Here is a 22,825-nt window from a genome sequence, read left to right as displayed (position 1 = left end):
TTCACACTCACTAAGATGGCTAGAATCAGACAGTCACAAGTGTTGGCAAGGATGTGGAGGAATTGGCCACAGATACATTGCTGGAGGAAATATAAAATTATGCAGCCACAATGGAAAACAGACTGCAGTTTCTCAAATGATTAAACACAGAGCTATGACATGATCCAGCAGTTCCACTCAGAGTTATCACCCGAGAAAATTGAAAACATATGTCCATAAAAAATCATGTACATGAATGCTTGTAGCAATACTATGCATAATAGCCAAAAGGTAGAAACAAACCCAATGTCCATCAATGGATGAATGGATAAACCAAATGTGGTATATCCGCACAATGATACATTATTTGCCAGTAAAAAGGAATGAAGTTGTTATACATGTTATAACATGGATGAACTTTGTTGACATTATGCTAAGTGAAATATGCTAGTCACAAAAGGTAACGCATTGTATGAGTCTATTCATGTGACATGTCCAGACTAGACAAATCCAAGAGACAGAAAGTAGATTAGTGATTACCAATGGCCAGGGTAGGTGATGGTGAGAGTACGACAGGATTGCTAATGGGTGAAGGGTCGCAAACTTTCTGGAATTAAACTGTTGATGGTTGCACATATATGGGAATATACTAAGAATCAATGAATTATATGCTTTAAATGGGTGAACAGACACATGCACCCCAATGTTCACAATAGCCAAGACACAGAAGTAACCTAAATGTCCGTTGACGGATGGATAAAAAAATGTGGTACACACACACACACACACATACACACACACACACAATGGAATATTACTCAGCCATAAAAAGGAATGAAATCATGCCATTTCAGCAACATGGATGAACCTAGATAGAGATCATCATACTAAATGAAGTCAGACAGAGAAAGACAAATATCATATGATGTCACTTATATGTGGACTCTAAAAAATGATACAAATGAACTTATTTACAAAACAGAAATAGACTCACAGACATAGGAAACAGATTTACGGTTACAAAGGGGAAAGGGTAGGGGAGGGATAAATTAAGAGTTTGGGATTAGCAGATACAAACTACTATGTGTAAAACATAAACAACAAGAACCTACTGTATAGCAGAGGGAACTATATTCAATGTCTTGTAATTATAATGGAAAAGAATCTAGAAGAGATATATGCATATATTTTCATACATATATAGATATAACTGAATCACTGTACTGTATACCTGAAACTAACACAACATTGTATTAATAAATCAACTATATTCAATATAAATAAATGGGTGAATTGTATAGCATATGAATTATATTAATATCTCAATAAACCTAAAGAACTAAAGAAAAAAGAAAAAAGTAACTAAAAGTTACTAAAGAAAAAAGTTTATTATATTTTATTGTTCCCCAGCACACCTTCCCATTGCTTCTCATCACATTATATGAAGATGAAAAGTCCCTACCATCATCTGGCCTCTGGCTTCCTCTCTGGCCTCATTGCTTACCACTCTCCTTGCAAGCTCTTTTTGGTCACTGCTGCCTTCCTGCTGCTTCTCAAATATGCCAGGCCCATTCCCACTTCAAGGCCTTGGTACTGGTTGCCCTCTGCCTGGGAACACTCTTCTACCAGGTAGTCACATGGTTTGCTTTCTTCTTTCAGCTGGGTCTTCACTCAAATATCACCTTCTTAGGTGATAAGGACCTTGGTTCCCCCATCAGGGATCAAATCCGCTGGGTCTTCACTCAAATATCACCTTCTTAGGTGATAAGGACCTTGGTTCCCCAATCAGGGATCAAATCCGCACTCTTGACAGTGGAATATAAATGGGTGAAAAAATTTTATTTTATTTAAATCTTAGACCTTCTTTCATCCTGCAATCCTATGGTGCCCAGATCCTAGTCATCCTGGCCACATCTCTGCTTGCTTTCCTTCATAGTCCTTCCGCCATTTGAAACTTTTCTGGTTTATTGATTTTATTGTTTCCTATCTGTTTGCCTTTCATTGGAAGTAAACTCCCCAAGGCAACGGACTTTGTCTTGGTCACCGGTGTATCCACAGTGCCTGGCATACAGTAGGTGCTCGGTAAATGCATGTTGAATGGATAAACGAGTGAATCTCACTTCAGCCAGCTGAGCCACAAGGGAAGCCCAAGAATACTGGAGTGGGTAGCCTATCCCTTCTCCAGTGGATCTTCCCAACCCATGAATCGAACCGGGGTCTCCTGAATTGCAGGTGGATTCTTTACCGACTGAGCTATCAGGGAAGCCCGCTCCAGCCAGCTGTCCTTGCAAATATCCACTCCTGATGCTGAGGGGGGCTGAGTGTGAGTGTGCAGAGGGTCAGTGCAGCCCCTCCTCACTGCTAACATGCTACTGTGGAGCTGCTACTGGTTGCTGGATTTGTTTGTTTCTGGCCTCCTGGCATGGCCTGTAGGGCCTTGGTTCCCCAATCAGGGATCAAATCCGCACCCTTGGCAGTGGAATCACAGAGTCTTAACCATTGGACCACCAGGGAATTCTCTGTAATGCTTTAATTTAGCTTTAGATGGCGCTTATCGCCTGAAGTCAGCTGCAACTCAATCCTTGTCCCAGAACCAGGTTGAAGTCCTGGCTTCTATGGGCTGTGGTTGCTTGCCTCTGTCTTTTCCATTTGTTGGGAGCTCCTTGTGAAGAGGGGCCATGGGCATCACTCCTGGAACCCCACTTGTACCTTAGAGCCATCTGCAGAACTTAACAATACTAATCCCTGGCCCCCCCACCCCCGGCCCTTCAGGAATTTTGATTTACTTGGTCTGGAGTAGGGCTCCAACATGGGCTGTTTTCAAAAACTCTCCAGATGATTCTTTTATTTATTGCTTTATTGGGTTCCTATTGTATATCAGGCATTAGGAGCCTGGTAGGCTGCAGTCCATGGGGTCGCTAAGAGTCGGGCACGACTGAGCAACTTCACTTTCACTTTTCACTTTCACGCATTGGAGAAGGAAATGGCAACCCACTCCAGTGTTCTTGCCTGGAGAATCCCAGGGAAGGGGGAGCCTGGTGGGCTGCCGTCTATGGGGTCGTACAGAGTTGGACACGACTGAAGTGACTTAGCAGCAGCAGTGTATATATTATCTCTAATTCTTACAACAAACTTTCATTTAAAAATGAGATTGAGAGGCTCTGTAAACCACCCAGCTAGTAAACAATAGCCCTACACTTAAATTCAGGTCTCTCTGACAGTTAATTTCCCAACCCAGTTTGCAGAAACAGATATGATTTCTTAATCAGATATATCCCCAGTGATTCCAGTGGGCAGTGGCTTTGCTAACGCTGAGCAGAATGTAAATAGTCCTTGGGGCTGCTGAGGCAGTCAACAGAGTCACATGGCAGTTTTCTGGGGGGTTCTTCAGCCCAGGAAGCAGTAAGGAATGAGAACCTCTGTGGTTCTTAGTCCCAGCTCTGTGACTTCCCATCTGTGTGACCATGGGCATTTCCTTAGCCCTCTGAGAGTCTCCATTTTATCTTCTATAAAATGAGGAAAATAGCATCTACCTTGCAGTGAGGAGTAAATGTGAATGGAGATGTTGAATTTCTAGCAAATTTTATTCCCCTACTCAAAACTGCACAAGACCTGGTGTGAGCGTGTGTGTGTGAGGGTCCTCAGTGAGTCTCTGGAGTGCAGATGGAACCCCTCTGTATTCCCTGCTGAGCACTGACTAAGCTGTGTTGGGATAAGGGTGTACCCACTGGGTGCCAGGTTGGTGATCCTCCAGGCAGGCTCTGAAGGCTTTGTCTTGGGCTGGGTTAGGGGCTCTTGCTTAAGTTGTTATTCAGCCAGGCCCCGGCCTGTGCTGACAGCAAACTGGCACACGGCACACTGGTGATAATCTCACAACAGTAGCCTATTTGAGGCTAGAAAGAAAAGAGGGCAAAGTGCCTCAGCACTATTCACATAATACTAACTGGCAATTTAAAAAGCAGCAACAAATTTCACTCTGTGTTAAGAAAAGCTTTGGTGCACAATGACTCGGTTTAGCCGGATGGAACCCGCTTTTTCTAGTGGGACCAGGACACCTCACAGCAGCCTCCTAGCCTCCGTCACAGTGAGGTTTATGGTGCATTCCCCAGACTTGTAGGGAAGGAAGCAGAAAACTTGACCAAGGCTGGGCCCTCTGACTGACCTCCCTTCCTGACCCCTGGAGTCTCAGGTGCTCTTGCCCCTCTTTTCTGTTGGCCTGAGCCCCTCAACCTCTCTGCTTTCCATGCCAAAGGACAGTGTTTCCTGAGTCTAAGGAGCACTTTGGAATATCTGAAAGGGAGAGGGAAGCAAGAAGGGAGAGCAGAGCCCCTCTGAGGAAGGGCGGATTTGCCATTTCTTCTGTTCAGGGCTGTTGGGCTCCCTGACTGCTTAGCATCTTGCCTGGGGCAGCCTGTTGGTACCCACGTTATTGCAAGGTTTCCCCACAAGGTTTCTGACTCCTTGAAGGTAAGAAGCAGATGCAATATGTGTATGCTCTTCTCAGGGCCTGGCACAGAGTAGGTACTCCATAAATGATTTTTAACTGAATGAATGAATGAGGGCTTAAGATAATACCTGGTTTCTTGTTTCAGGTGATTAGTCCTTTGACTTTGCAGCAGAGGCTGCAAACAGTGACTTAAGATTCCAATCCCAGCTCTGCACTTCCTGTGTGACCTTTGACAAGTCACCCCATTGACCTAATACTCCATCTCCTTATTTGAAGAACTGAGGTAATAATACTACCTGGCAGGGTTGTTGCGAGGATTGAATGTGAGAGTGTCAACGACTTAGCTCAGTGCCCAGCACACAGTAAAGACCCAATCAAGAGTAGCTACTGTGGTTTTTCTTCAACTCTCCCACCTTTCCCTTACTCCAGGAAGTTGCAGCACTCCTCTGGCAGCAGAGTAGTGGGCTTGCTTGCACATGCAGTTCTGGACCTCTGGTCAGGACATCCTCTTCCCCAGTAGTTTCCTTTCCCACATATCCTTTATGACCTCAGCCTGCATCACCACAGGCAGGGCCCCTGAGAGTGGCCCCCAGTCCCCCTGCACAAGCCCATCCACGTGGGACGGCCTGATTCTCAACTGGCTCTCCTCTTCCTCCCCCTCCCCCTCCTACTCTACGCAGAGCCAGGGGACGGAGAGATGAGCTCACAAATTGTTTTCTGCTCTTCTGAAAACTCTCAGACCCAAAACGTTGAACATAACCTCCTTGGCCAAGTAACTTTCCTAATCCCAGTTGCCATAACAACGTGACTTAATGAAGGAGCACTTTTTTTTTCTTAAAATAATTTGACCCGTTTCCATATCAACAGAGGTTTATTTTGGTTGAACACTCATGGAGGGCTTGGTAGCCAGCACCTGGCAGCACCTTCTGCACCTTGGAAAGGATCTGGATTTCCAGGAGGGGAATGCCTTTGAGAAACGACATGGGGATGGCGGCGGTCACTTGTGCTGAGGAAGCCAGGTCCTCTGAAGAGAGCAAAAAACAGAGTGTAGGTGCCTCAGAAGTTCCTCCTTGGGGTTTTCAGGATGGGAGGATGGAGGAAGCAAGCCTGTTTGGCATCCTATCCAAAGTCTAAGGCCAAAAGAGACAAACCTCCGGTTGGTGGGCCTCCCTCATGGGACCACAGGCTGGGAGGGAGCCTCAGGGCTGGACCCTCTGCCTTGGGCAGCTTACAAGAGCAGGTGACAAGTGCAGGCAGGGCTGCACAATGTGCCTGGTACATGATTCTACCTGTACCTAAGTTGGCTGTATGTGGCTAGATTCCTTCAGAAATTTACTCATTCAACACACATCACTAAGTACCTGCTAGGTGCCTGGCACTGTGCAAGGACCCTGGGGGCACAAGATGACACAGTTTTGCCCTCAGGGAGCTCCCATCTGGTGAGGAGTCAGGTCAATTCTCAAAGGTTGCCCCCTAGGTCAATGCTTCTCAACTTTTCATGCATAAGAATCCCCTGAGGGTCTTGTTAAAATGAAGGTTCGAATCAGTAGGTGGAGAGGGGTATGGGCCGAGATGCTGTGTTCCTGAGAGCCAGGTGCTGCTATTGCTGCTGGTCCTCATATCACACTCTGAGTAACAAGAAGTTGGTTGAGAAAAGATACCTGGGCCAGAGGGAGGCATTTCGCCCTTCTGTTCCTGCATCCTCCAGGGGATGCTCAGTCTTTTGGGTTTCAGCTGCATCTCCCACGGGTGTAGGATGACTTTCTCACTGACTGGGAATCTGCTTTGCATTCTGAGGGGCAAATCTAACTTCTCTAAATTAGGTTTTTTAAATAAACAAGAATGAAAAAAATGGAACAACCTGGACCTTCTCAGTTGAGATCCTGTTTGGATGCATACTTTGGAGCAATGTATTGTAGGGGAAGCAGCATCAATCAGGAGTCAAATGCCAGCTCTGTCTCTTCCTAATCCCCATGATCTTGGGCAAGTCTCTCCACCTCTGCATACCTCATTCTCCTCATCTTAAAAATGGGAATCACAGGCATACCTGGCTTATTCTCATGGGGATATTTCAAGAATGAAATGAATCAATATTTGTGAAGTACCTGACATACGTGCATGTGTGCTGTTGCTTCAGTCGTGTTCAACTCTGTGACCCTATGGACTGTAGCCCGCCAGGCTCCTCTGTCCATGGGGATTCTCCAGGCAAGAATACCAGAGTGGGTTGTATGCCCTCCTTCAGGGGATCTTCCCGACCCAGGGATTGAATCTGTGTCTCTTACATCTCCTGCATTGGCAGGAGAGTTCTTTACCATTAACGCCACCTGGGAAGCCCACCTGACACACATTAGGTGCAAAAAAGTAGTTCATTCATTTAGCACTTATTGGGTCCTTTCTGTGTACTGGGGACATAGACATTGGGGCATACAGTGATGACCAGGATTGGGCATAGTCCCTGCCTAGGACATTGCTTTGAAGCAGAGGAGACTGTCCTTACAGCTAAGGTCAGGATGGGTGCCAGGGTATCAGGAGTGACACTGGGGAGCTCCTCAAGGAGCAGGTTGCCTTGTGGAATGATAGTTCATTCGCTGTTTTGGGCTTTGAAGTCGGAGTGCATTAACAGATGGATAAGTACTGAACAAAGGGCACCCGCTACAGTGGCCACCAGCAGAGCTCAGCAGTGCACTATGGCGCACAAGTTCCCATCCACTTTGAGGAATCACCGGGACCTGTCAGTCTGACCTAAATCCCTCATGAATCCCTTCCTTCCTTCATTCACTGGCATCTCCTCAAATAAAATCTCTATGACTTCTCGCTTAAGCACTGGCAAGAACCTCCTGCCTGCCCTCCCTGCCTGGGATGTTGCCCTCCACGGGGCCACCACAGTCATATTCTGGTCACACAAGTCAGATCAGCTCATGCCTCTGCCTTAAAACCTCTGGAGTAAAATGCCAACCCTCAACCTGGCTGGCAAGGCCTCTTCCACTCCTCTCCATTAAACACGAGCCACTTCATTTAGAAATGCCATTCTCCAAGCATTCCTTTGTACTGACATGCCTCTTTTCCCCACCCCCGCCTTTTTTGCCACCCATTAGAAGTCTGTCGGTCCTCCTAGAATCTCTGAAGTTTTCCTAACTTCTCTTTACCACATGAGTATCTTCTTCTCCAAAGCCCTGTCTATTGGTGCATAACAGATCTGCAATGTCTAGGTTGGTGGGTCTGAGTCCCACACTAGGTGAGGAGTGGAAGAGGGCAGAGACAGTCCCGGGAGCAGAGCTATAAAACTCATCCAGCATTGCAGCCTCAGCATCCAACTTTGCTGGCTCTAGTGTTCATGATCAAACCAGTCAATCCTAAAGGAAATCAACCCTGAATATTCATTGGTAGGACTGATGCTGAAGCTGAAGCTCCAATATTTTGGCCACCTGATATGAAGGGCCCACTCATTGGAAAAAACCCTGATGATGGGACGGATTGAGAGTAGGAGGAGAAGGGGACAACAGAGGACAAGATGGTTGGAAGGCGTCATTGACTCAATGGACACGAGTTTGAGCAAACTCTGGGAGATGGTGAAGGACAGGGAAGCCTGGCGTGCTGCAGTCCATCGGGCGGCAAAGAGTCAGACAGGACTGAGCAACTGAACAAGTGTTCATGAACATGAATGCTGGCATGCAGGGCCTCTACTCAGGAGAGCAGGGGACTGAATGGGGCCTGAGGTAAACTAGGGGATAGGAGGTATGCCCATTCACAAGGGGACAGGATTTCTCAGTTCTAACTGACAGGTTCATTGTGGTCAGATCTTAGAATTTTTTAAAAAGTGAGTTGGCAACTAACAAATTATTTTTAAAACTATGCACAATAACAAGAAAAAACTGACCTTCAGGCCACAGGTGGCCTATCATTTTGCAAACTCAAAGCCTGTTATTTTTTCATGGAATGAATGAGCAAATGAATCAATTTTTCTGGATTTTGCATTTTGGGAAGAGCTTGTGCCTAATAAGTTTGGTTGCTATTTAGTTTGCTTTTTTGGTCTTAGGACATAAATGTCAAAACCAAAAGTCTAGTTTGTACATGTGTCACTTTCAAAATGAAGTCCAACCTCCTTTTACTTGGCAGCTCTAACAGTATCATTTCTTGGACAGACTGCAGGCTTTGTGAGCAGGGCTCTCACCTCAATTGTGGTGACATCCCCTTTTTGAGATGTGGGTCACCCCAAAGGGAAGGGAGGGACCCAGAGGCCACAGAACTTGTTTCTGCTGTGGTTGGTTTGCTCAGTTTGGTAACCTCTTAAAAACAAACAGCGGAGGATAGCAATGGCTCAGCTCTCTCCAACTTCCTCCCAGCTTAGCCCCAAATGGGAGAAGTTGGAGTAAATACTGAGACCTCTGTATTACAGGCACCAAAAACTCAAATTCCTTTTAGGCCATGGTTCCCTGTCCCTAGATTCCTACAACTGGCTGTAGACTGCAGGATGGGACTTCCTCAAAGGCCTGTGCAGGGTTGGGGGTATTTATCTGCACTTTCCGCAGGGCTGGGACAGCAGACTTGAAGTTTTTCCCTTCCCTCATTCAGGAGCAAGGAACTCATCTCCCTAGTTGCTAGGGATGTTGGCTGGTGGCTCATAGTTGAGTCCCTATCCAAGGAAATGCCCTGGGGGAGGGCAGCCTATATCCAAAGACTAGTCAAAATATGGGGGCGAGGGTGGTAGGAAGAGAAAGACCCAGCCACCCGGCCACATTTGGGATGCTATGAAGGACATCCCAGTTCAGAACTCCTCATGCGATCAGCTAAGGTCTCCAGTGTGACTATGTTTTGCAGTTCAACTCTTGTTTTTGACCAATCCTGCTTCAATTACTTCTTCATAGGTGCTGTTCTAGAAGCCATTCTCCTTGCATGCTGCTGCTGCTGCTGCTGCTAAGTTGCGTCAGTCGTGTCCGACTCTGTGCGACCCCATAGATGGCAGCCCACCAGGCTCCGCCATCCCTGGGATTCTCCAGGCAAGAACACTGGAGTGGGTTGCCATTTCCTTCTCCAATGCATGAAAGTGAAAAGTGAAAGTGAAGTCGCTCAGTCGTGTCCGACTCTTAGCGACCCCATGGACTGCAGCCTACCAGGCTCCTCCGTCCATGGGATTTTCCAGGCAAGAGTACTGGAGTGAGGTGCCATTGCCTTCTCCATCTCCTTACATACCTGCATGCAAATCTCTGTCTCAGAATCTGTTTCCCAGAGAATCCAGCCTATGACAACCTCTTGCCTTGGCCTCTTTTCTCCCACTCTCTTTTTTCTAATGAAGGCTACAATTACTCTAAACTCTTCTATGACCATCTTGAAGGATGACCCCCTCAAATCTTTTCTGTTGCAATGGCCACTCTCCCAGTCTGCCCACTTGCATTTTCCAGAGCTGGGTGGACAATTTCACATAGATGTCCAATTTTTAGCCCCAAATTTAATATGTTTAAAGCAAAAGTCTCTCCCACTACCTTAATTGACCTTTCCTCCTGACTTCTCTATTTCTGTTAATGCTACCACCATCTCTGGAATCCCAGGCTGGAAACCTCAGCACCATCTTGGGCAGTCTCCTGCTTAGAAACCTTTAGTATCCTCTTGGTGCCTACAGAGCACAAGCCTGTGTTGCCTCTTCTGGCATCCAGGCCTCCCCTGTTGACCACAATTGGCCTGATTTCCTGCCAAATCTCAAACCCAGGAGTTCTTAACACATTTATGGCTTGGACCATTTGGGGAGTCTGCTGATATCTACGGACCCTTTCTTGGAATGTTTCTATGAGTATAAAATAAGATACATAGGATACCAAGGGAAGCCAATTATTTTTAAAGATTATTATAAACACGTATGCTTTAAAATTTGTGATATATTAATAGATGTTTCACTATTAGCATATTGAGTAATATGATCTAGTGGCAGGTCCAGTAACTACCACACTCATGGCTATGAGTGTAATGATATTTCAAGATATCTGCAGCAAGAGTGATGTGGTGGTGTGTGTATGCTCAGTCATGTCCCACTGCAACCCCATGGACTGTAGCCCGCCAGGCTCCTCTATTCATGGGATTTTCCAGGCAAGAATACTGGAGTGAATTGCCGTTTCCTACTCCAGGGGATCTTCCTGAGGGATTGAACCCACGTCGCTTGAGTCTCCTGTACTAGCAGGCAGATTCTTTACCACTGTACCACCTGGGAAGCCCACAGCAAGAGTAATGAGATATAAAAATCTCTGCAGTTTTAATTGGAGACAAAGTCGCTGGTAGTGCTAATACAACTGCAGGGTGTTGCTGCATTCATAATGGAAGGGAAGTTGACATTTCAATTAGAGGTTAGTGAAGATAAAGTTGTAATTTTTTTCCCATCCAAGTACATGGACTCCTGGTCAAGCACCTCTGTGCTCTGGCGGGGTCAACGCTGTAGCTCAGCTTGGAGATTCATCATACTTTCCTGAAAAAATTTCACACATCCCACTCCCATGCTGCCTGATGCTGGGTAACTGGCACTTGGACCTGGGGTTGAGTTGGCCCCACCCTCTGTGTGGACTCTTTGGCACAGGCTGGCCAGGGCTTGGGTCCCTGAGCAGAGTGGTTCACTGCCTGCCAGGGGTATAACCCCCATTCGGGCAGCTCCTGGGGGAATATCTTTCCTGGCTTTTCTACCCTGAGGTCCCAGGCCCCATCTGACTGATTTTACACGTCTCCACTGGCCCAGTCAAGATTACCCAGTCACTGGGTTCATGGGATAGCTCATGGCCATCAGGCCAACACATAGTTGTGGAGCATCTACTTTAAAAAGTCATCTTCAAGGTGCCATTCAGAGTGATGGAGAGGCCACCACTCTGCTGGGGCCATTCTCCTGAGCTTCAGTGACTGGGACTCACTTGGCTCTTAGGCTTACAAGGTGCACCCTATCCTTATCTTGCTGTCAGATGCTACTTGGCCTGCAGTGCATGGGACAGTCCAGTACAATGAACTGTACTGACCAAAACGACAATTGTGCCCTCATTGGGAAACACTGAGTAGGCACTCTGTAAATATCTGCTTAGTGCCCCTGTGGTCTCCATCGGCCTGGAGTGCTGGTATCCAAGGCACAGCCAGTCAATGGGCATTTATTTGGACTTCTCCCATGCCCCTCACACTTAAAACCCCATGAATTTTACAGATAGAGCTGGGATTGAGTAGCAGATATGTAGAATGGTGAGAGGGCTTTCCCTACTGTGATCATCATGGCTGTTGGTTCCAAATTGGAGCTTTGTCAGGCCTCAATCTTTGCTGGATTAAGAGAAGCTGGGCTTGACAGCTGCCTCTAGGCAGAAAAAAGCTGGCAGGCAGCTGCTTTCAATTTCTCCCAAATGCCTGATGGGCTGGGACCCCTGTGGCTCTGCTCCTGGGAAGGAAAGCCCGTCCTAGGCCATCTCTGCCTTGGAACTTGACTTATGAAGTGAGCACTCCTGCCCAGGTCAGGAGAAGCTGCCAACTCCTACTGTGCTCTTCTGGGTAAATCATTCCCGGGTAGGAGCTGCCAGAAGTCACCCTGTTTCTCACCTCCTTTGCTTTCCATGAACCAGTCTAGTCTCTTAAAAATACCTGGTCCCGATTTCCCAGGCCAAAGTACTCCAGGAAATGCCTGCAGCTGTGATTGGTGGAGGAATAGCTGCTACTATTAGTTTGACCTGCATTCTGATGTAAAGGAGGAAGCACTTTATATATTAGGTTGAATTGTACAAAACTGCTGGTGTTCAACTGTTTGGGGGCAATTTCTTAGGGTTCATCCTAATGCATTTTCTCATTTATTCCTTACCACAATCCCAGATAGGTATTTTCAGCTCCATTTTACAAAGCAGAGTACTAAGTCTTGGAGAGGCTATGTAACTTTTGATTAAGGTCATGTAAATAGGAAAAAGCAGGCTTGAGACTAGAATCCAATCCCATGCTTTTGATTCTCAGAGTAGGATGATTCAGCCCAGAAGACCCTAAAAGCAATAACGTGAAGAGAGAGAAGCAATAATGCGCAGTGAGATCATTCTCCCAGCCTACCCTCAGGAGTCCTTGGGTTGGCTGTACTCATGACTTTTTCTTAGTAGAGATTAGTGGCAGCTGAGGTGCCTGGAGTATCAGGAGCAAAAGTGATATGAGAGACTTTAATTTGAGGGCTTTGGGAGCAAGTGGTACAGCAAAGACAAAATCTAGAACATGATCATTCATCCATCGATCCAAGAAAACTCTACTGGGTAGCTCCCATGTATGTGCCAAGCTCTATGCGAAGCCACTGGCATTCAGGGATGAGTCTTAATTAGCAGGGTTCCACCCTTTGGTCAGCTGGAGAAGGGGACTGGCACAGTGGAACTGGGGTGAGGCCACTGTATGCATATGGGACTTTGATTTGCCGTGAAGCTGCTCTGTCTTCCTAGTACTTTTACTCTGGCCCAGGCTCAACTTGTTGGGAGGCCTCAGCTTAGAGGATCAGGCAGAAAGCTACCAAAATCAGACTGATTATATTCTTTGCAACTGAAGATGAAGAAGCTCTATACAGTCAGTAAAAACAAGACCAGGAGCTGACTGTGGCTCTGATCATGAGCTCCTTATTGCAAAATTCAGACAAATTGAAGACAGTAGGGAAAACTACTAGGCCATTCAGGTATGATGTAAATCAAATCACTTATGATAATACAGTGGAAGGGACAAATGGATTCAAATTAAATCTGATAGAGTGCCTGAAGAACTATGTACGGAGATTCATAACACTGCACAGAAGATGTTGACCAAAAACATCCCCAAGAAAAAGAAATGCAAAAAGCCAAAGTGGTTGTCTGAGGAGATCTTACAAATAGCTGATAAAAGAGAAGTAAAAGGCAAAGAAGAAAGGGAAAGATACCCAACTGAAAGCAGAGTTCCAGAGAATAGCCAGGAGAAATAAGAAAGCCTTCTTAAGTGAACAATACAAAGAAATAGAGGAACAAAATAGAACACGAAAGACGAGAGATCTCTTCAAGAAAATTAGAGACACCAAGGGAACATTTCATGCAAAGATGGGCACAATAAAGGACAGAAATGGCAAGGACCTAACAGAAGCAGAAGAGATTAAGAAGAGGTGGCAAGAATACACACAGGAATTGCACACAAAAGGTCTTAAGAACCTGGATAACCATGATGACGTGGTCACTCACCTAGAGCCAGACATCTTGGAGTGTGAAGTCAAGTGGGCCTTAGGAAGCAGCACTACAAACAAAGCTAGTGGAGGTGATGCAATTTCAGCTGAACTTCATCAAATTCTAAAAAGATGCTGCTAAAGTGCTGCACTCGATATGTCAGCAAATTTGGAAAACTCAGCAGTGGCCACAGGACTGCAAAAGGTCAGTTTGCATTCCAATCCCAAAGAAAGACAATGCTAAAGAATGTTCAAATCACTGTACAATTATGCTCATTTAACATGCTAGCAAGGTAATGCTCAAAATCCTTCAAGCTAGGCTTCAACAGTATGTGAACAGAGAACTTTCAGATATACAAGCTGGATTTAGAAAAGGCAGAGGAACCAGCGATCAAATTCCCAACATCCGCTGGATCATAGAAAAAGCAAGAGAATTCCAAGAAAACATCTACTGCTGCTTCATTGACTATGCTAAAGCCTTTGACTGTGTGGATCACAACAAACTGTTGAAAATTCTGTTTTTTTAATATGATAATATACATGTTTTAATGCAATTCTCCCAAATCATCCCCCCACCTCCCTCTCCCACAGAGTCCAAAAGACTGTTCTATACATCTGTGTCTCTTTTGCTGCCTCGCATACAAGAGATGGGAATACCAGTCCACCTTACCTGCCTCCTGCGAAACCTATATGCAGGTCAAGAAGCAACAGAACTGCACATGGAATAATGGACTGGTTCAAAATTGGGAAAGGAGTATGTCAAGGCTGTATATTGCCATCCTGCTTATTTAACTTATATGCAGAGTACATCATGCAAAATGCCAGGCTAGATGAATCACAAGCTGGAATCAAGATTGCTGGGAAAAATATCAATAACCCCAGATATGCAGATGATAGCACTCCAATGGCAGAAAGTGAAGAGGAACTAAAGAGCCTCTTGAGGGTGAAAGAGGGGAATGAAAAAGTTGACTTAAAACTCAACACTCAAAAAACTAAGATCATGGTATCTGGTCCCACTTTGTGCCAAATAGATGGGGAAAAAGTGGAAACAGTAACAGATTTTATTTTCTTGGGCACCAAAATCACTGAGGATGGTGACTCCAGCCATGAAATTAAAAGACGTTTGCTCCTTGGAAGAAAAGTTATGACAAACCTAGAAACAGCATATTAAAAACAGAGACATCACTTTGCTGACAAATATCCGTTTAGTCAAAGCTATGGTTTTTCCAGTGGTCATGTACGGATGTGAGAGTTGGATCATAAAGAAGGCTGAGCACCCCCATGTAAGGCAGTCCCTGGAAACCGGGAGAGGGGCCAGTGAAGAAGAGCTCCCTTTCTCCTGTTTCAGAGTCCACTCTGAGCCCCTGGAGCAGCTCACCAGCATGCGTGGATTCTTGTGGATGGCCAGCAGGGAAAGGCTAGGCTGGGGTAGGGCTGGTTTGGAAATCAGTCAGGCAGTGGGCATGGGGCCACTGCCTTTGCCCAGGGACAGCATGCTGTGCTGCAGGAGATAATCATATTTCTCAGTTTCCTGCCAACTTGGGGGCAAGCCCTCAAGCCTGCTGGGAAGTCCAAATGCTTCCCAAACCTGGCCAAAGATGGCCTCCCCATCCTCAGTGTCCTCCAGCCACCTACCTCCTCCCATACTGCCAGCACCCATCCAGGCGCCAACCTCCAACCTCCAACCCCATTGCAAATCCCCTTGCAGTATGAAATCATGCCCATGCTCACCATTCCATGCTCTAGGCTGGGCCACCATCGCTGTTGCCACTGCCACCAGGGAACACAGTAGCTCTGGGAGCTTCTGGGTTAAGATCTTACAGTTGAGTAAGCCACAGTGTGGGTTCCTCCCACCACACCCTCTCTGACACCAGTGAAGGGCTTTCCTCAGAGCCCCATTGGCACATCACTCTACTTTTAAAAAAAGGAAATGGAGCATTGGGTACAGTGCTCATTAAGTACAATGAGAAGCTGCGAACAGATGCACTTCTGGAAGCAAAGAAAGGGGAACCTGTGGCAGGCCCCAGATAATCACTTCCTGAGCACTCAAGGTCGTTTCTTTATCTCTGTGGCCAGCAGAGCTAGAGCCCCTCAGGGGGTAAGGAGCTGGGCTTTTTGTGCATGGGTCAGCTATTTTGCCTTGCACCATGGCAGCATACAGCAAATTTATGGGGATCCACACACAAACGACCCAAGAGGGCCCAGGAGTTGTCCCAAGTGGTGACACTGAGGTTTTCATCCTCAGCTTCTGCCACTCTAAGCCATTCCTACCGCCACAGAGACACACAACTTGGGTGACATTTTGGGCCTCTGTCTGGTTGACCTCCATTGTCCAGGACCACAGCTAGCAGCCATGTGTGGCTCCTGAGCACTTGAAATTGGCTAGTGTGAATTGAAATGTGCCAGAAGTGTAAAATTCACACCTGATTTTAAAGACTGAGTATGAAACAGAGTGTTAAATATCTTACTAATAATATTTAATATTGATTTCATGTTGAAATAATATTTTTGATACATGGGATTCAATAAAATATATTCTTAAGATTACTTTCATCTCTTTCTTATAAACTTATGATTACTGAAAAGGAAAGGGTGGGGAGAGGATAAATTAGAAGCTTAGGATTAACAGATACACATTAATGTATATAAAACAGATAAACAAGGACCTACTGTATAGCACAAGGAACTATATTCAGTCTCTTGTAATAACCTATAATGGAAAAGAATCTGAAAAAGAATATAAATATACATATATACATGCACACACACACATATGTAACTGACTCACTTTGCTGTACACCTGACACACAACATTGTAAATCAACTATACTTCAATGAGAAACAATCTTATACTAAAGTATTTTAAAAATTTTCATAAAAGTTTCATCTCTTTACTTTTTTTGAGTATGGAAATGAACTGAAGCAAGATATATAATGGAAAAAACCAACTATGCTAAAAATTGTTTCTAGAAGTTCTTTTTTCATTTTTACTTTTTAAATGTGGCTACTGGAAATGGTGTAGAAATAGGCAAATTGGTGAATGAAATAAAATAGTCCCAAACAATTTCATGTATAAAAGTGGCATCTCAAATCAGCAAGAAGAAAATATGGCTACTACTAGAAATTTCAAAATTCTATAGGCAGCTCACATTTGTGGTTCACCTTTAATTTCTATTGGGTGGTGCTGCTCTGGGCTCCCTATTTCATTTAAATGTCCATCAACAGGGTTCCACACACCACAGGGCACATATACAATGGGATGTCATGCAACCATTAATAAGAATGAAGTAGATCTCTATGAGAAGAAATGGGAATATGTCAAATACTGTAAATGAACCATACTTCAATGAAAATAAATGAGAAGATGTGGTACATATGTACAATGGAATACTACTCAGCCATAAAAGAATGAAATAATGCCATTTGCAGCAGCATGAATGGATCTAGAGATTATCATAAAAAGTGAAGTAAGTCAGAAAAAGACAAATATCGCATATCACTTATATGTGGAATGTAAAAAATGATATAAATGAACTTATTTATGAAACAGAAACACACTCACAGACATAGAAAAGAAACTTATGGTTACCAAAGAGGAAATGGTAGGGGAGGGATATATTAGGAGTTTGGGATATATAAAATAAACAACAAGGTCCTACTGTATAACACAGGGAACCGTATTCAATATCTTGTAATAAACTATAATGAAAAAAATATGAAAAAGAATATATATATGTATAATGGAATCACTTTACTGTACACCAGAAACTAACACAATATTGTAAATCAACTATACTTCAATTAAGAAAAAACCTTTGTTTTAAAACTACCCCAAAATTAAATTAAAAACGAAATGGGAAAATTCCAGATAGTTATTATTAATTTTAAGGAAAAAAGGGCTAGGAATGGGCCATAATAAATAGTATGATCTCATTTATGCATCTAGAAAGCACACTGAAGTTTGCATATGAACAGAGCTAGTCTGTCTGCCAAGGACGCACAAAAACTGCTACCACTAACGGGCCTCTGCGGGCCATGAGGAGGGCTTTGAGGGAAGGGGAAGGACTCCGACTCAAATTTTTCACTTTAAATTCTTCAGTGCTATTTGAGGTTTTAACGACAAATGTGATATTTTTACAATAATGAAACCATTACATTCATTTAAATTTTATATGTTGGAAAATAATTTAGTATAATAGTTTATATAAAAGTATTAATATTTTTCAACCAAAAAAATTAGAGGTTCTATTATTCTTTTCATAGCTTTATTTCTACTTGCAAATACCCCTCTCACCTTACTCTTTCTTGTTCCTCCTTTTCTGCCCTTTTCTTTCCTCACCTTCCCTTTCCTCTCACCCTCAAAACCCTGTGCATGGGGAGCCACTCCACATCTGTTGGCTCCTTGCTCAGCTTGAACCTGAGGCTCCCTCTGTCTTCCCATAGAAGAGGAAGGCACCATCCTGGATAAAGCGCAATTACCCACAGCATTATCAAAGACGGCCAGGTCAGCCCCATCCACTACGGAGAGAAAAACCTACTCAGTGGAGATACATCCTACCATTTCTCTCTAGGAGTTTGCCACATTCATGTTAAGATGAGATTGCTTACAAAAGAGAGAAAAAAACAACAACTTAGGAAAACGTGTGTGGTTTTTTTCTTTCCTGGTTCAGGGATGGGTGGAGGCAGGGTTGAAACAGTGGGCTTTGGAGAGCCTTGCTCAAAGTTTGGGAAACCAATTTCATGTACCATCTGCAGTTGAGGGTCAAGTGTTTTGAAAAGAGAACTACAGAGGTTGGAGAAAGCAATAAAGCTCTTCAGCTTCTTGGAAACAGGTATAACAAAAGATTTGTCTGCTCCAGGGCAGATGGGAACCTCAATCCTTAGTGTTTAATTGAGAGAGGAAAAGAGACAAGAGGTCTCAGCCAGTTGTCAAGCAGATAATAGTTTCTGAAGGGTGGGCCTGCAAGGACTGAGAAATGAAAGCCCTGCTGATGTGTGTAGCAGACAAGTGGTGTGGGAAAATACCAAATTTTCTTTTAACAATCATTCTCAATGCAGATGAAATAAATTGCTTCGATAAAGAAGGGCCTTGTACATCTACTGAAACATTTTTGTTTTTCATGGAGAGCTCTGCTCCTCCCCCACCTAGCCCCCAAACTTAAGGACTTGGCAGTGCTATAAGTATCAAAATCACCAGACTGGGAGTCAGGACATACCTCTGGTCCTAAATTTGCAAAACATGACAACAAATAATTGCCATGAAATTCCTTTGAAAAGCATAAAGTATGGTCCATTATTGTTATGAAACTCAACTTTGTCTTTGGGCCTTTCTGTTTCCCCCTCTCCTTTCAGGCCCTCTTCTCTCCCAGCCTCTCAGAACAAAAAAATACCAAGCCAGAGCTTTGAAAGGAATGCAATTTAAAGAACATATGCTGGCCCTGAGATCACCTAGATTGAAGAAGTTTTTCAGCATCCTAAATGAATGGAAACTATGTTGTTTTTAAAGTAACATTCCATTTGATGGAGACATAGAGAAAAGACTTGCAGATGCAGAGGGTAGGGAGAGAGTGGGACGAATGGAGAGAGTAGCGTGGAAACATATACATTACCATTTGTAATAGAGATAGCCAGTGGGAACTTGCTGTATGACTCAGGGAGCTCAAACCAGTGCTCTGTGACAACCTAGAGGGGTGGGATGGAGTGGGAGGTGGGAGGGATGTTCAAGAGGGAGCGGACATATGTATACCTATGATTGATTCATGCTGATGTATGGCAGAAACCAACACAGTGTTGTAAAGCAATTATCCTTCAATTACAAATAAATTACAAATTTATTTGGAAATAAAATTTCCATTTGAAATTTGGAAGCAAAGGATTTCCCATTAAGAGGAAATGTGCATTCATTGTAAAGACAGAATGCCATATATTTGCCTTTATTATCAACTATAAAGCAAGATTTTAAATACTAAACGATTAAGATCAAGTCTAGCAAACAGATTTGGTGGGAACTGCACCATTCTACAGAAGGGTGATTGTGCTTAGTTGCTCAATTGTGTCCGACTCTTTGTAACCTCATGGACTGTAGCCCGCCAGGTTCATCTGTCCATGGGGATTCTCCAGGCAAGAATACTGGAGTGGGTTGCCATGCCCTCCTTCAGGGGATCTTCCAACCCAGGGATCAAACCCATGTCTCCCGCATTACAGGTGGATTCTTTACCGTCTGAGCTACAGAGAAGAGAGGAAACCCAAGCTTCACACGGGCTCCCTCGGCAGCCTTGGGACTGTCTCTGTGGCTCCAGTGGCCCCAGTCCTGGGGACACAGCTAGCTAAGATACCTCCTTGCTTCTTCCTTGCTCTGAAATGTCAGTCCATCATCCAGTTCTGTTGCTTCTACCTTCAAAATAGATCCAGAATCTGACCACTTCTCACCATCACTGCCACCACTGCCACCACCCTAGCCCACGCTACTGTGGCTGGCAGAAGCCTCCTAAGTGGCCTCCAGCCCCTTCTCTCACTGCCTCACTCTACAAAGCAGCCAGAACCAGCTTTTAGAAAGAACAGCTCTACCTCATCTCTCCGCTGTGTGAACTCTGAATGGGTGATTCTTTGGCTAATGTCTGCCATCTCCCCTGGGCTGAAAGTTCCATGCTAGCAGGGACCTTGTCTGTTTTGCTCATGTCTGTACCCCCAGGACTGGCCTCATATAAGCCTGACATGTAGTAGACACTTACTGGATGAATGAAGGGATTAATTTTAATAACTAACTTTTGTTTGAGCTTTAAAGGTAAACATCTCATTTGATGTTTGCTTGAGCTTCCCTGGTAGCTCAGATGGTAAAGAATCCACCGGCAATGCGGGAGACCTGGGTTCAATACCTGGGTTGGGAAGATTCCCTGGAGAAGGGCATGGCAACCCACTCCAGTATTCTTGCCTGGAGAATCCCCATGAATTGAGGAGCCTGGCGGGCTGTAATCCATGGGGTCGCAAAGAGTCTGACACGACTGAGCGACTAAGCACATAATAGTATATTTAATTACCTGATAAACTGTAATGGCTACTTTGTATCAAAATTCAATAATCTATAATTTTGGAGAAGGAAATGGCAACCCACTCCAGTATTCTTGCCTGGAGAATCCCATGGACAGAGGAACCTGGTGGGCTACAGTCCATGGGGTCGCCAAGAGTCGGACACGACTGAGTGACTTCACTTTCTTTGGAATAAACCTGGTATTGTTGTCCTTATTTTACAGATGAGGAAATTGGGGCTCAGAGCACTGCCCAAACTGACAGAATAAATGCAGAGAATATTGAAACCTAGGTTTATGGGGGTCAAAACCTATCCCTTTCTGGCTACACACCCTGTAGAGAGCTACAGGGGTGTGGAGGGCAAGGAGGCACTCTGATGCTTGTTGGCAGTATAAAAGGCTACATTACTCAGGTCTTTAGTGCCCAGGGGCAGGCACTGTGGGGATTCCCTGCCACCCAGTGGGGGCAGAGTGAATTCTAAGTCAGCTTTTCCTGGATAATTTAGAGAGCTACTATAACTACAGTGACCTTATTTTTCTGAATCTCAAATCAGGATCCTAGGTCTGACAAACAGAACCCAATACTCTAAACTGGGACTTTTCTGGAAAATCTAGGGCGCAGAGTTGCTATACTTGAAACCCAAAGCAGCTGCATAATAGGCACTTCTCAGCTAATTCTGACCCAGCCACCTCAATCCATCACATGTCAAGAAGAGTCCTTAAAAGAAACTGTTTTCTCGGCCTCATGTTTCTGTACACCAAATTCTTTTCATTTAATTACTTCCCTACTCACTCTTACCTTTTCTGTTAATCACTTTCTCCCTGGTCTGCCTCAGAGAGCTTCTAGGTCCTGCTTGCTGATGGATGCCATGAATGGTTGAAAGAAATAGTAAGCAAAAAGTGCTTGGGAACCATGGCAACAGGGGCCATGGCAACAGGGCCAAGCACTGAGAACTGCCCTTCCTATTCCTCCTAGTTTCTGTTTTAGACCAAGTGCTGCTGATAAGGGCTAATGGTTCCATTGTGTCACCTAATCAGGGCAATGCTGCTTGCAGGAGGCATTGTGGCAAAACTTCAGTTCTAGGAAGAGCTTGGCAATATTCCTGTTTCCTTGCATCTGTGGTGCAATGGTAGGGTAAAGGGTGTTACCAAATCAGGATTGGATCTAACATTTGCCCCAAACACTTGATTTGAGTACACTCAGAATCCCTAGATGGGTGGGCAGGCAGACTCCAGCATTTAAAGGCAATGGCACCCCGCTCCAGGACTCTTGCCTGGAAAATCCCATGGATGGAGGAGCCTGGTGGGCTGCAGTCCATGGGGTCACTGAGGGTCGGACACAACTGAGCGACTTCACTTTTGCTTTTCACGTTCATGCATTGGAGAAGGAAATGACAACCTACTCCAGTGTTCTTGCCTGGAGAATCCCAGGGACAGCGGAGCCTGATGGGCTGCCATCTATGGGATCACACAGAGTCGGACACGACTGAAGTGACTTAGCAGCAGCAGCAAAAATTCAGTGGTCACCTTCTTAGGTCAGGAAGTCAAGCATCATAATGTTATCACCCAAGCAATCTACTTCAAGGATTTATACTGGAGTCTGAAACAGAAGGAAGTTCTCAGTGAGTCAGGGTGTGAGCTCCATTCTCATAGGGGTTATTGGTCTCTCTGGTGTACTGGTTGCCCCTGAACGAAAGGGTGAACTCCAGAGGGGCTGTGAACCTGTCTCAGCCTCAGTTTTCTCATCTTCACAAAAAGAGTAGAGGGAATCTTTGCCCTGCTTTTCTTTCCTTCTGTTTTGAAGATGCTGAACTATTTCAAACATACAGAAAAGTATTAGGAACAACTCATTTCCCAGTATTTGTCCTGGAATATTTTCTTTAAAGAAATAAAATATTACAGGGTCAGTTGAAGCCTCTTGTGTCCCTCCTCCCAAAGGCAGCCATCCCCTGACTTGAGAGGCTATGATTCACATGCACGTTTAAAAATATGCTCTGCATATGCTCGTAAACAATACACAATACACAGTATTGTTTTGCACATCCTTAAACTTTATACAAATTATTACTGAACTGTATATATCCTTCTACAGTGTGCTTTCTTTGTTCAACATTAGATATGTGAGAAATAGTCACACTGATGTTGGTTCAGACATTTTTATGCTGTGTAGTATTCCACTGTTTTAATCCACAATAATCAATGATTTTATTTATCTGTCCTCCT

General features: G+C 44.6%; 1 protein-coding gene across 7 annotated transcripts in view; it reads right to left on the bottom strand.

Moving 5' to 3' along the window:
• Positions 1–22,825, bottom strand: part of LOC102274793 (NHS-like protein 2) — a 200,712-nt gene that overhangs the window by 43,559 nt on the left and 134,328 nt on the right. The window contains exon 1 of one of the 7 annotated variants that reach the window (XM_070365912.1): positions 15,309–15,385. The exons of 5 other annotated variants lie outside the window; for them this stretch is intronic. In XM_070365912.1, coding sequence (XP_070222013.1) covers positions 15,309–15,336 — 28 coding nt within the window. In that variant the 5' untranslated portion in view covers positions 15,337–15,385. Of the gene's footprint in view, positions 1–15,308; positions 15,386–22,825 lie in introns of those variants that run through there. One more of the 7 variants, XM_070365917.1, reaches the window with a different exon arrangement.

The sequence above is a fragment of the Bos mutus genome, chromosome X, assembly GCF_027580195.1.
Source record: "Bos mutus isolate GX-2022 chromosome X, NWIPB_WYAK_1.1, whole genome shotgun sequence".
Classification (NCBI taxonomy): Eukaryota; Metazoa; Chordata; class Mammalia; order Artiodactyla; family Bovidae; genus Bos; species Bos mutus.
The sequence above is the reverse complement of the archived record's forward strand: the minus strand, read 5'-3'. Positions and strand labels throughout refer to the sequence as shown.